This window comes from Onychostoma macrolepis, chromosome 18 (genome assembly GCF_012432095.1).
Source record: "Onychostoma macrolepis isolate SWU-2019 chromosome 18, ASM1243209v1, whole genome shotgun sequence".
Classification (NCBI taxonomy): Eukaryota; Metazoa; Chordata; class Actinopteri; order Cypriniformes; family Cyprinidae; genus Onychostoma; species Onychostoma macrolepis.
The window spans coordinates 32,663,724-32,677,998 of record NC_081172.1 but is presented as its reverse complement, the minus strand read 5'-3'; the positions used below and the strand labels follow the sequence as shown (position 1 = coordinate 32,677,998).

The following is a 14,275-nucleotide window of genomic DNA, read 5'->3' as shown; positions in this document are numbered from 1 at the left end:
GAGAAAGTTACATTAAAAACATACATTTTAACATTAAGGCCCGGTTTCACAGACAGGGTTTAGACTAAACTAGGATTAGGCCATAGTTCAATTTATAATTTTTATAAACATGCTTAGAAAAAAAAAATAAAAACATTACTGGGGTGCATCTTGAGACAAAACAAAGGCACTGATATATTTTAAAATCAGTCAGTGCAAGTTTTATTTCAGTTGAAACAGCTCAGATTTACATTTTAATCTAGGACTAGGTTAAAATTATTCAAAAGTGCCCCTCTCAGACAAATAGCAATGATATTGTAGTCAATAACTCAAAATATATTTGAATTCTTAACATGACAATGTGCACAAAACGGTAACTAATCGCTCAAAAGTCTGAAATGTCCTGTTTATTTGTACATATCTGTCAATCTGAGGCGTTGCTTGACTGACTGATATTCCACAGTCTGTTCACAAACCTGTGCTCTCAAGCCATATATGGTTCTTTCAGTGAATAGATCTGGAATAGATCAAAATAAATAAATAAATAAATAAAACAAACAATATTTTAAACTTTTTTTCATCAATAATCAAAGTTAGTGTGTCGATTTATTCAAAAATCCATATATTATATATTTTAGAATATTACATAACTCATCAATGCCCGTTTGTCATGTATAATAGCCTACACCAACCAATCATAATCTGGCACATTTCATTGGACAATAATGTGAAGTGGAGCAGTCATTTTCCGTTCTTATTCATAAATCGGTTGAAAATAACATGGGACAGACGAGTTTATTATTGGAGCGATCTGGATCTGCGGTTTGTCTCTTTTTATAAATCAAATTACATACATCGCTGAGAAAATAGATGCTAAATGACTACAAAAGCAAGGCACAAAACCGTGCAGCACCAAAAGTCGCAATAATGGTAATCAGTATTCAATTCACTTACATTTATGTATGATGCACCGTTTACTATGTGATGAAACTATCATAGTTAATGAAGCCCAAGTGCCACCTACAGGCCTGTTATGTGAAGTGTAGGCTGGCGAAATGGTGACATGAAAGGATGTTATTATATTACCATTTTTGATAATTATGCAGCATTATGAAAGTGTCTTATGCTCATTAAACCTGCATTTATTTGATCGAAAATACAGAAAAAACTGTAATATTGTGAAATATTATTTCAATTTAAAAGAATGTTATCCATTTTAATAAACTAAAATATAATTTATTTCTGTGATCAAAGCTGAATTTTCAGCATCATTACTTCAGTCTTCTGTACAGGATCCTCCAGAAATAATTATAATATGCTGATTTATTATCAATATTGGAAACAGTTTTTTTTGTTTTTTTTGGAACCCGTGATACTTTTTTGGGGTTCATTGATAAATAAAAAAATTAAAAGAACAGCATTTATTTAAAATAGAGATGTTTTCTAACAATATCAATCTTTACGATCACTGTTTCTATCAATTTAGCAAATCTTTGCTGAATGAAAACTAATTTCTTTTAAAAAAAACAAAAACAAATACTGACCTCAAGCTTTTCAATGTATATTGTAACAAAAGTTATATTTTAAATAAATGCTGTGCTTTCTAAACTTTTTATTAAGCAAAGAATCCTGAAAAAAAGTATCACAGGTTTCCAATATTGATAATAAATCAGAACTGCATAAAATGTATTCTAAAGTATATAACAAATTTGATCAAATATATGGAGGCTTGATGACCATAAATGACTTATTGCAAAAATATAAAATAGTAATGTATCCAAACTTTTGACCTATATATATTTTTTTTATTTAATTTTTTTACATTGCCCCTATTTTACATTTGAGCCGCTGCCCCTGAGGAACTCTCTGCACATCCCTGGTTTTTGTGAATTGTGGGGACATTCCATGGGCGTAATGGTTTTTATACTGTATTTTCTATTGCCCTACACCAAACCTACACCTACAGGAGAATTTGTGCATTTTTACTTTCTCAAAAAAAAATTAATTCTGTGTGATTTCTAAGCATTTTGAAATATGGGGACACAGTGAAATGTCCTCATAAGTCACCTTCTCCTTGTAATACCTGTCATATCCTTGTCATTATACAAATTTGTGTCCTCATATGTCACAAAAACACGCACGCACACACACACACACACACACACACACACAACACTTGGTTTAATTAATGCTATGAGTTTTTAGGACTGGATTAAGAGTTCATATACTTTTTGGGGCCTCTGTATATATTCATGTGCAAATAAAGCAGTTCATGACCCAGACTTTGCAAAGAAACATTTCTTAGATTCACTTTATTATATCTGAAAACAAGTAAGAAGCTCCTCAGATGTTTATGTGTTTTAAAGCAGCACTGTGATTGTGTAGATCAAGAGCGTGTTGATCATAAAGTGAAGGAAAATTCCATAAAAGAGAAAGAAGGAGACCGAGGACATTAGACATCATAACATAGAAATTCCTAAACTATGTGTGTGTCTGCAGTGTGTGTGTGTGTGTGTTTGTAAAACCCAAGGATGAAGCTCCGAGCTGGAGGACATAAAGCCGCTCTGTTCGCTGGACTCTGGGCTGGAGAACTGACTTCCTCTGTGTTCCCCTTCAAATACACTTTATTCCTCTTCTCCCTCCTTTATCCGACCTCTCTGCACCCCCATCACAACCTAAAACCATATTTACCATGCTTGAATTCCCCGGCATGTTCCCCCTGATAGTGTTTATCACAATATTGATAAGGTTCAGGCCACTGGGCCGGCCCAGAATGAAATGCTGTTCTTCTGAGTAATGGCTGTTGATTTTGAGGTGGTAATGCAGCATTCTGGAAGAGCCAGCTGTTGTCTCACACTTGCCATGGAGAGCCGAATACCAAAACAGACAGATGAAGTCATGTCCCAGCCACCGTTACTTTATCATGCCTTCATGCCCAGGCCACGGACTTTCTCAAGGGACAAAGAACCCTGCTGATGAACTATGTGAGCTGTGTATTTTAAAAATGTTGTATTATCCCAATTTCATTATTATCCTGTAATGAATAATACCTATAAACCTTTGTGTTTGTTAATTATAGATGCTTGGACAAATAATGAATGGCCAGAGATGGACTGAGACTATAAATTAGACCTACTCTTATGAAACAGAAGTGTGCTTAAAGACAAGTAAAGTACTTAAATAAAGACACATTCATGACTGTTTCTTAACACACTTAAGTAGACTTTTAAAAAGTGCACTTTTACTTAAAAATCTTTTTTTTTTTTTTTTTTTTTATGTGAAGTACAATTTTTATGTGTTGACTAACATAGTAAAGCACATGAAAAGCTTGATTATTATTGTATTGTGTAATTTCATATTGCACAATTATTAATAATTGTTCCATACAATATGTCCTTATATGATATGTGGAATGATATTGTTGGAATTAATTTCAGAACGATTTTTTCCACCAGCTGATGTACAAAAACATTGACAGCCAGCCAATCAGAATCTATGTGACTTTAAGGAGCTTCAGCATTTAAAGCAACTGTATGTAGTTTTGTATATTTTTTGAGACTTTAAAGCCCTCTGCATTTAAGTGGCTGGAATTCACTGTCGTAATTGCAGTGGATAGCCGAACACGTGTGACTGTTATCCAAAAATAAATAATTAATCAGAGAGTATATGCGCTTTCGGACGCAGCCGCACTGCCGTAAAGCGATCCGCTGTTTTCGCGGGATTTCGTACCCGCTCACTAAACTCGCAAACTCCTACAACAGACGTTTGAGGGGGGAAGTGGGAAAGACACAGAAGCCAGTGCATCATCAGAATAATTTTAAAACGATATTTCAGTGTAAAAAGGTACATTAAAGCGGTAGAGATGTGAATCTTTAATATGTATTGTTAATAGTGTTGTTATCACCACGTGACGCAGAGCGGCATCCCGTCACGTAGCTCGTTACACACTAATTTAACTTGAATGCTGTTCAGAATGACTCAATTCCCTTCTAATACAAGCAACAGAAGAGCAGTGTGGCGAGTATCACGGAGAAAAGGATATTCAGAGATAAACCCTAAAGCAAATCTTACAGTAATTTCCCATCTGCACTCCACATGAATTCCCGCCTTTATGTTCATTTATACAGGAAATGCCGCCTACTGAGTTGCAATACGGATAAAACTAATATGTATGTTCAATATTTGATTAGAAATAGTGTTACATCAGTTATTTTATGGTCATGTTCATTGTAGGCAACTTCAATAATACTGGTAGGCAACTAAAACAGTTCTAAACGCACAAATGCACTATAGGTTGTTATTTACAGAACTGTAACATATAAAGTGACATATATGTTTTATTATTATGTGTTTCCTTGGGAATCCAATTCATGACCTTGACCTTGCCTGTGTCGTTTACCGGTTGATCTATAGGAGCACTAAACGATCGGGCCCTTTGCTGTCAGTAATATAATGTAGCTACCTTTACAAGCCAATTTGAACAGAGTCCAGGTTTGAGATGATAATAGTCAGTATATGCTCTGATATGAGGAACATGTTTCATTGTGATGGCGCTGACTTTATGGGTAATACTGTATAAAACAATTTGATTTAAGCTGGGAAATATGCTCATCTTCATTATACGATCTCTGAGTTTTATTACGTCGTCTCTGTCTTAGTGCAAATCGTGTCTCTTCATGCTAAAGCAGAGGACGTCGCTGATGTTTATGGCGGTGGGTAGTGCTGTTGTCTTCTGGGATGCTCCGTGTGTCAAACTCTAATGCGAACGATTCCATCATTGCTCTGTGCAGGGAGATACAAATGACGAGAAAGAAAGGGAGCATGAGACAAATCCATTTATTGTCTTCAGCAATCTAATCTAACACATGCTCGACGGATGTCCACGCTGAAAAGGCGCCTGCTTAAATTTGCATCTAAGTGAGAATCAAGTTATTAGCCTGACTAAGTAGTGTTGTTGTCCATTTGCAATCTGCAAGTCAGGGCTGTTGGGTGATGTGTGTCTGGGGAATCCCAGTCTGATATCTCAGCATAGAACAACACTGCGCCCTGCTGGACAAACACGCTTTTATACGTGAAGCCCAAGGAACAAAACGGGCTGACTTGTTTTCTTGCTGTCAGAACCCTTTATCCACGCAGCATGCTGTATTTGATTGAGACTGAAGACATTTTTAACAAAGTTAAACCAAATATAGTTTGAGTTTTTAGCTAAATAGACCGGATATAGTTACCATAAAACCTTCTTGGCATGAAAATAGCCACAGAAGCTGCCATGGCGTTAAAAACAAACAAACAAACAGATGTTGGTGCTTTATTTAAATTCAAGTTATGAATCAGTAACATTTGTTTCATATCACATGGAAAACAAATGTCTAAAATCAAAGCAAAGTTGGAGTCAATTCCCTTTTCACATACGGGTATAATAAAGAAAAAAATGAGCAGTGCATTTCAAACAGGATTGCTTCATCTGCGTTCCTCAACATCCGACATGTTTAAGTGACAGACAAAACAAAGAGACCCCTCGTACTAAATATTTTCAACACATACACATATCTCAAATATAACAAGTCTAAGGGTCCATTTACACAACAATGACGCACTAAAAATAGACACAATTATCCTTTGCATTCTTGAAAAGCTTTGCGTACAGATGACAACGTTATCAAAAACGATAACTAAAAACGCTGTATTATGGTTGTAATGCGCATGATATACTGTAACCGTTTTCAGAAATTCACGTTTTTGCAGTTTACATGGAGGTGGTAACGGTATCGTTTTCAAAAACATGCACTTTGCACTTTTTTGTGTTTTCAGGCTTCTGAAATGCTGCTGTAAATGAACAGCCAAAACAAAAAAAAACGTTTGCTGTTTTTAGTTGAAAATGGTGTCATGTAAATTACTTAATACAGTAATCATCTAGTCGTTTATGAATACTAAAATATTTTTAGAAGTCATTTATTTGAGATTGTGTTTCTAAAAGATCAAATAATTTAAACAAACAAACAATAACTAGAAAAATATATATTCACGACAAAAATGCATATAGATTTTTAGCCATTTGTAATTAAAAGATACAAATGTTTCTATCTTTTTCATTTCACAGACAATTTCTAGCTGAATTGATATTTTACAAAAGACTTTAGGAATTTCCATGATGTGTTAAATATTGTATTAATTCCCTTGACTAGAAATCTCATTTTTAAAATTCCCTGATATTTCCAACTTTTCCATGTCCATGGGAACCCTAATCTACATAAACTCATTCATAATTTAATGCAGTCACATAAGAGCAATCCAGCTAACAAAAAAATGTTCTCAGAACTTTGGCTAACGTTGTGGCGAGGTTCTCTGAAAGTTATGAACAAATACAATGTTCATTCAAAGTTACAGTATCTGGTCTTGAATAGTGTTCTCAAAACATTAGCACACACATGGTATTTATAAGTTATTCATTAGAATGTTTCATTTATGAAACTTTATATAGTTTGACATTTATCTCATTTATTTATTTTTTCAGACTTGTTTCAGAATGTTCAGAGAACATTCAAATGTAACGTTCATGGAATGTTTGGAAAATGATACAATTAAATGTTGATGTTTTGAATGTTTTCATAACTGAATAGTAATGTTAGAAAAACATTCTCAGAACATACTTTACTTAGCTGGGAGCAAATAGGCCAAAATAGACACAACACATAAAACAAAAACACAAACATTTACAAAAACTACAAAAATCCCAAGCATCACTTGGTTGGTTCCACCTGGAGTTTCTTCTGCATCAGTTTCCGGTCAGCGGGTTGGTCTGTGTTTTACAGGGCGTTGTCGTTGGGGGGAGTGGAGTAGGGCGGCGTCTGCGGTCCCTGCGGTCCCTGCATCGCTCCGGCCGCTGCGCTCAGAGCCGCCTGCTGGACGTGAGGGTTCTTCCAGGCGCCGGAGACCCACTCCTCCTGCGCTTTACTCACGCTGCCGCCGCTGCCGCGGTAGAAGTTATGAACCTGACAAACACCAGCAATGCTCAGTATAAACCAGGATACTTTAAAAAGAGTACTTATTACAGAAACAACACTCTTTAGAAGAATAAGTGTGAACTGAATTAATGTTTTCAATGTTTTCATTACATTTAGTTAAATTAAAATATAGTTTCAATTTAAATACATATTAAATACATTATTTCAAAAAAAAAAAATATATATATATATATATATATTAAAAATTAGAGTGTTTTTTGACCCACTTAAGTAGGACTTCAGTACATCTTTATATGTAATTTCATAATTATTTCTATTGTCTTTGAAATATGTATCTGGGCCACAAAACCAGTCATAAGGGTCTTTTTTTTAATTCCATTGATGCATGGTTTGTTAGGATCGGACAATATTTGGCAGATATACGACTTGGATATACGATTTGGAAATCTGGAATCTGAGGGTGCAAAAAAGTAAAAATATTGAGAAAATTGCCTCCAAATGAAGTTCTTAGTAATGCATATTACTAATCAAAAATTAAGTTTTGATATATTTACAGTAAGAAATTCAAAAAATATCTTCATGGAACATGATCTTTACTTAATATCCTAATGATTTTTGACATAAAAGAAAAATCAATACTTTTGACCCATACAATGGACTATTGCTACAAATATAGCTGTGCTGCTTACGACTGCTTTTGTGCTGCAGGGTCACGTGTGGTTAAAGTTACTGCTGAATTTACTGAGAAGCATTTATGATCAACTAAAATATACTTTCATGTCATTTCCATTGAAACTTGTATGTCATACTTTTAATTACACATGTGCAATGATGAAGTTAAAGTTTAGTAGATATTAAATGTATTAACTTTAAATGTAACATAAAACATAATTTAAAATGTACTTTAAAAATAAATTTCAATCACTTCAAAGTGCACTTTTAAAGTGTATTTCAGTGTTAAAAACAAAGTCGTGTAGTTTTATTTATTTATTTTTTTTAAATATACTTTTAGGATTTGAAGTACACTACATTTAATACAGTTACTTCTTTTTCAAAAGGGAAGCTGAGAATATCTTTATAATATAATAACTTTAACTGAAATGCAATGAGATATAAACAAAGCTTAAACGTATTTCATTAATTGCCAAGGCAGCATTTCTCATTTTTATTTAGTTTAACTTTACGTGCTAAAATAACTACAACTGAAATAATGAAAATAATGAATAAAAATATTATAGATACATTTTTTAAAAACAAAAACTAAAAAAAAAAAAAAAAGTTTATTAAATTAACAAATTTATTAAAATAAAATAATTAGAATAAAAAATACAACCAATTCAAACTAAATTGAAAAAAATAATAATTTAAAAAAAGGCTAATTCAAAATATTTAACTATGATATTATCTCAATCGTATTAAAATAACACTGGTAGGTGGATTATCACCCATTCTCACTGGCTTCTGCTTTTCAGGCACAAATACTAAGGTAAATGATTTATTTATTCTCGCATCTAATTAACAAGCACTACATGCTCCAGCATCACATTTAATGACACGCCAGACAACAAAGCAGCCCCTCGTCTTCGATATACACGTCAGCTAAACGAGCTGTGACAGACGGGCCGACTGCGCAGGCAATGAGGCAAACCCAGGCCTGTCCCGCTATAATAGATCAGAGAGGGCCGTACCTTCGTGAGCACCACGAACGAGATGGTAGCGACCGCGGTGAACATGAGGGTGGGGATTAACATGATGATGGAGGCAAAGATACTCGTGCCAAAGAAGGAGATGGTGCCCAACCAGCCGCTGAAACACAGAGATCAGACCAGAGCGTACAGAGAGGAATACAGAGAAGAGTGTTCATTCATTATGCATACATCATAGCATAATCTTACCAAACGCCCCATCCTGGTATACCAATGGCCTGAATTATAGCAATGAACAGTTGTGCCATGAAGACAAAGAAGAACGCCATGAAGTAGAATGAGCTGTCGGTCCTGAAAACAAACAAACAAACCGTATAGTACATGTGTAATGAACCCTTAATAATAATAACATTATGAATTTACTATATGCTGATGATAATGATGATAATTAACAAATACTAATGCATTTCATAAAATGCAAATGTATTCATAAAGTACAAAATAGTATTAATAATAAATATATTATAGTATTATTATTGGATTCATTACACATTTTCCATGTTATTATCATTATATTTGTATGATGGTGCTTATTATTATTACTACCATTATTAATACATTTAATAAAATAATAAATTACTCAGTAATAATAATCATAATAATAACAACAATGATTAAAATACTAAGCACTATATATATATATAAAATCTGTAAAAATAATTGGGTTGGAGTAATAATAATAATAATGGATTAATTACACATTTACCATATTATTATGATGATGTGATGATGATGATAGTGGTATGATGATGCTTATAGATAGTAAATTGATCAGTAATAAAAATAAATAAATAAAAATAAATAATAATAATAATAATGTTGTTTCAAAAATAATCACTATATAAAATGTGTAAAAATGATTGGGTCATACTACTATTACTACTACTAATAATAATTATTATATATATATATATATATATATATATATATATATATATATATTTGTGCGTGTGTGTGTGTGTGTGTGTGTGTGTGTGTGTATATAATTATATGTATATATATGTATGCATGTATGTATTATTATTATTGTTATTAATAATAATAATAATAATATTGTTTTGTTTTTATTAACGAATATTAATATATTTCATAAAATGCAAATGATAAAATAATAATAATAATAATGAATAATACATTATATACAGTGAGGAAAATAAGTATTTGAACACCCTGCTATTTTGCAAGTTCTCCCACTTAGAAATCATGGAGGGTCTGAAATTGTCATCGAGGTGCATGTCCACTGTGAGAGACATAATCTAAAAAAAAAATCCAGAAATCACAATGTATGATTTTTAACTATTTATTTGTATGATACAGCTGCAAATAAGTATTTGAACACCTGAGAAAATCAATGTTAATATTTGGTACAGTAGCCTTTGTTTGCAATTACAGCGGTCAAACGTTTCCTGTAGTTTTCAGCAGGTTTGCACACACTGCAGGAGGGATTTTGGCCCACTCCTCCACACAGATCTTCTCTAGATCAGTCAGGTTTCTGGCCTGTCGCTGAGAAACATGGAGTTTGAGCTCCTCCAAAGATTCTCTATTGGGTTTAGGTCTGAGACTGGCTAGGCCACGCCAGAACCTTGATATGCTTCTTACAGAGCCATTCCTTGGTTATCCTGGCTGTGTGCTTGGTCATTGTCATGTTGGAAGACCCAGCCTCGACCCATCTTCAATGCTCTAACTGAGGGAAGGAGGTTGTTCCCAAAATCTCGCAACACATGGCCCCGGTCATCCTCTCCTTAATACAGTGCAGTCGCCCTGTCCCATGTGCAGAAAAACACCCCAAAGCATGATGCTACCACCCCATGCTTCACAGTAGGGATGGTGTTCTTGGATGGTACTCATCATTCTTCTTCCTCCAAACACGTTTAGTGGAATTATGACCAAAAGTTCTATTTTGGTCTCATCTGACCACATGACTTTCTCCCATGACTCCTCTGGATCATCCAAATGGTCATTGGCAAACTTAAGTCGGGCCTGGACATGTGCTGGTTTAAGCAGGGGAACCTTCCGTGCCATGCATGATTTCAAACCATGACGCCTTAGTGTATTACCAACAGTAACCTTGGAAACGGTGGTCCCAGCTCTTTTCAGGTCATTGACCAGCTCCTCCCGTGTAGTTCTGGGCTGATTTCTCACCTTTCTTAGGATCATTGAGACCCCACGAGGTGAGATCTTGCATGGAGCCCCAGTCCGAGGGAGATTGACAGTCATGTTTAGCTTCTTCCATTTTCTAATGATTGCTCCAACAGTGGACCTTTTTCACCAAGCTGCTTGGCAATTTCCCGTAGCCCTTTCCAGCCTTGTGGAGGTGTACAATTTTGTCTCTAGTGTCTTTGGACAGCTCTTTGGTCTTGGCCATGTTAGTAGTTGGATTCTTACTGATTGTATGGGGTGGACAGGTGTCTTTATGCAGCTAACGACCTCAAACAGGTGCATCTAATTTAGGATAATAAATGGAGTGGAGGTGGACATTTTAAAGGCAGACTAACAGGTCTTTGAGGGTCAGAATTCTAGCTGATAGACAGGTGTTCAAATACTTATTTGCAGCTGTATCATACAAATAAATAGTTAAAAATCATACATTGTGATTTCTGGATTTTTTTTTAGATTATGTCTCTCACAGTGGACATGCACCTCGATGACAATTTCAGACCCCTCCATGATTTCTAAGTGGGAGAACTTGCAAAATAGCAGGGTGTTCAAATACTTATTTTCCTCACTGTATATATAGATAGATAGATAGATAGATAGATAGATAGATAGATAGATAGATAGATAGATAGATAGATAGATAGATAGATAGATAGATAGATAGATAGATAGATAGATAGATAGATAGATAGATAGATAGATAGATAGATAGATAATCACTATATAAAAATAATCTGATAATAAACAGGTAGACTGATGCTCACTTGAAGGCGTTGTAAATGGGTCTGAACCAACACACATAAGAGCAGGGGGTGAAGAGAACAACCCAGATGATGGACATGCCAAAGTTAGTCACTCCTCCGCCTCCGAACATCCACGCCATACAGCCGAAGAAATTCACCAGCAGCGTCACGCCGTACACTAGAACAACAGCAGACTATTAAACATCACAAACACACCTGGATATCTGCACAGATGGATCTGTGTGAGAGAGGCAGAGATTAGAGAAACCCTTCTGTTATAAAGACTGTACAAGAGAATAAAGCTTACACCACTTCACAGAGAGAGAGAGAGAGAGAGCTTGCAAGAAAATGCAGCTGTCAACAAACAGAGTAAATGCTTTATCAAGCAGAGTAACCTGAGGACACACAATCCAGCATCTCAACTACTGTACTGCATTTGAACAAATCTTATGAATGTCATATAAGCTGAAGACACACACTTACTGAACACAGAGCCAGAGCAGTTTAGCCAATAAATACGCTTGTGTTACACACACAACTGTGACATGCAGTCTACTCAATGAAATAACTCAACGACAAAGAAATAAATAAAATATTGGTTCCATGCCATGAAAAAATATTTAAAATAATTATAGGAATTTAAGGGGAGAAATAAAATAAGAAATACAAATAAAAATACATTAAATTGATAATAATAATAATAAATAAGTAGAATTTGTAGAAAAGCATGCCATTTCACTCAAAAACAACAAATAGAGGATACCTTTGGCAGGAGCAGCTACATGAAGGATCTACAGCAGGAGATGACAATTATTAATGTATACGCAGCACAGCCTGAGACGCTGTCTTTCACAGCAGTTTGTCTGTAATATATAGGCCAGTGTTTCTCAACATTATTGGATCCCCATCATTTTTGAAACCCCTCGGAACAAAATATGCTTACTGATTATTTACATTTTCAAGATATGTAGGTTACTTATTACCAAGTCTTACTGGTTTTTGATTGGCTTTTCAGGCGAACATACTTCAATAATTAAATATATGTAAAAATATACAAATACTTAATGAGATATTCTAATCTCAGTTTAAAAAAATGATTCCACAGACTCCATGCAATCACAGTTTACACCACTAGGGGTCCGAGACAGAAAATGAGTAGATATTTTCCCAGCAGAATCTCTGTGAATTAGACCTGATTATTATTTTAGGTTGGTTTGGTGTGTTTTCCAGACTCACGGATCCACAGGTGATAGAGTCTCTTGCACATGGTTCGGTGCTGGTCAGGAATCTCCTCAAAGTCCTGGTAGAAGCACGGCTTCAGAGGAATAAAGCCAGGCAGAGGAGGAAAGTTGTTTTCTACAGGACAAATAAACAGAATAATGCATAAATGTAAAATGCACTTTGTTATTGTTTATACTTTTGTAATGAATGAATGAATTATTATTATTAAGAATAGGTTTATTCGTTTATTTAGTTTTGATTTAGGGTCCTTACCAGCCATTGGGAAACTGGTGTTGGCTACTTGTTCTTAAGAGCTGTGAATCTATAAGTGAAGAACATACATATGATCAGCCCGATGCACATTCTGAACATTTACAGAACAGTTGGGGCGTGTAGGGGCAAGTTGTCACAGAGTTTGAAACAATTACCTTTTTTCTGCTCACAAGGCTGCATTTATTTGATCAAAAATACAGTAAAAATTGTGAAACATTATTACAATTTAAAACAGCTGTTTCAATATGAATATCTTGTAAAATGTAATTTATTTCTGTGATCAAAGCTGCATTTTCAGTGCAACTGAAGACTGGAGTAATGACGCTGAAAATGCAGCTTTGATCACATAAATAAATGACATTTTACAAGATATTCATATTGAAACAGCTGTTTTAAATTGTAATAATGTTTCACAATTTTTACTGTATTTTTGATCAAATAAATGCAGCCTTGTGAGCAGACATTACAATATCTTATCTTAAAAACATTAAAATTTCTTAATGACTTCCAACCTGACACTGGTAATGTAGCATATGTTAACTACATAATATTAATAAAAGAATAAAAAAATACCTTAAGGTACATATTAGCCTGAGTATGTGGGCATTTTAACATAGTCTTGGACAAACAGGAGTCAAAAAGATCTCTGAAAATCGTTTTATATTCAAAGTCCAGCTCAAGAACTCTATGTTTTGTTTAAAAGTATGACACTTTGAACAGTCTTGAAGCTAATAGTGTGTAATGTCTGGATGTCTGCAGGCTGGGAGTGTGTTAAGAGCTCCTGGATTAAGAGGCAGGATCACAGATAGGCTTTAATGCGTGTTTTCTATACTGACATTAAAATGCGTCTCAACGCGGATCGCAACATTTATCTTCGGACTATTGTTTACACAATGCTGCATTTGTTTGTTTCTCGGCCATTTACTACAAACAGTGAGCAAATGAAATCCATCCATCATGTCAACTCAAGCTAAGCTCGAGCATTAACAGAGACTGAATGGAGAGGAAAATAATCGCCTTACCTTCTCCTGCACACCGAGCGCCCTACAGTAACATGACTTCTAGTGCATACTTAAACACTCACTCACACCCAATCAAACACCTGCACAAACTAAAGGAAGCGGAGGCGCTCGTTTCTTCAGATTGTTTCTAAAGTTCGTAGTAATCTTCATTGAGTTAACATTCCTCGCATATCCAGACGCAGCGGCGACTACGTTTACGGATTTGAGCC

At 34.8% G+C, this 14,275-nt stretch overlaps 1 protein-coding gene across 1 annotated transcript; it reads right to left on the bottom strand.

Annotated features, from left to right (window-relative positions):
* Positions 1–5,286: 5,286 nt before the first annotated feature.
* Positions 5,287–14,197, bottom strand: scamp5b (secretory carrier membrane protein 5b). Its single transcript, XM_058751806.1, has 7 exons — positions 14,067–14,197; positions 13,045–13,093; positions 12,787–12,906; positions 11,572–11,728; positions 8,840–8,941; positions 8,633–8,750; positions 5,287–6,971 (listed from the first exon to the last, which is right to left on the bottom strand). Exons 2-7 carry the CDS (start codon positions 13,049–13,051, stop codon positions 6,786–6,788), a joined length of 690 nt encoding a protein of 229 aa, XP_058607789.1. The 5' UTR covers positions 13,052–13,093; positions 14,067–14,197; the 3' UTR covers positions 5,287–6,785.
* Positions 14,198–14,275: the final 78 nt, after the last annotated feature.

Bases quoted from the DNA above. Each gene is read 5' to 3' on its own strand.
- scamp5b (XM_058751806.1), bottom strand. The intron at 11,729-12,786 runs GTGAGTCTGGAA...CTGTTGTTCTAG, and splicing joins ACTCTATCACCTGTGGATCC to TGTACGGCGTGACGCTGCTG. The intron at 8,942-11,571 runs GTGAGCATCAGT...GTTTGTTTTCAG, and splicing joins CCCATTTACAACGCCTTCAA to GACCGACAGCTCATTCTACT.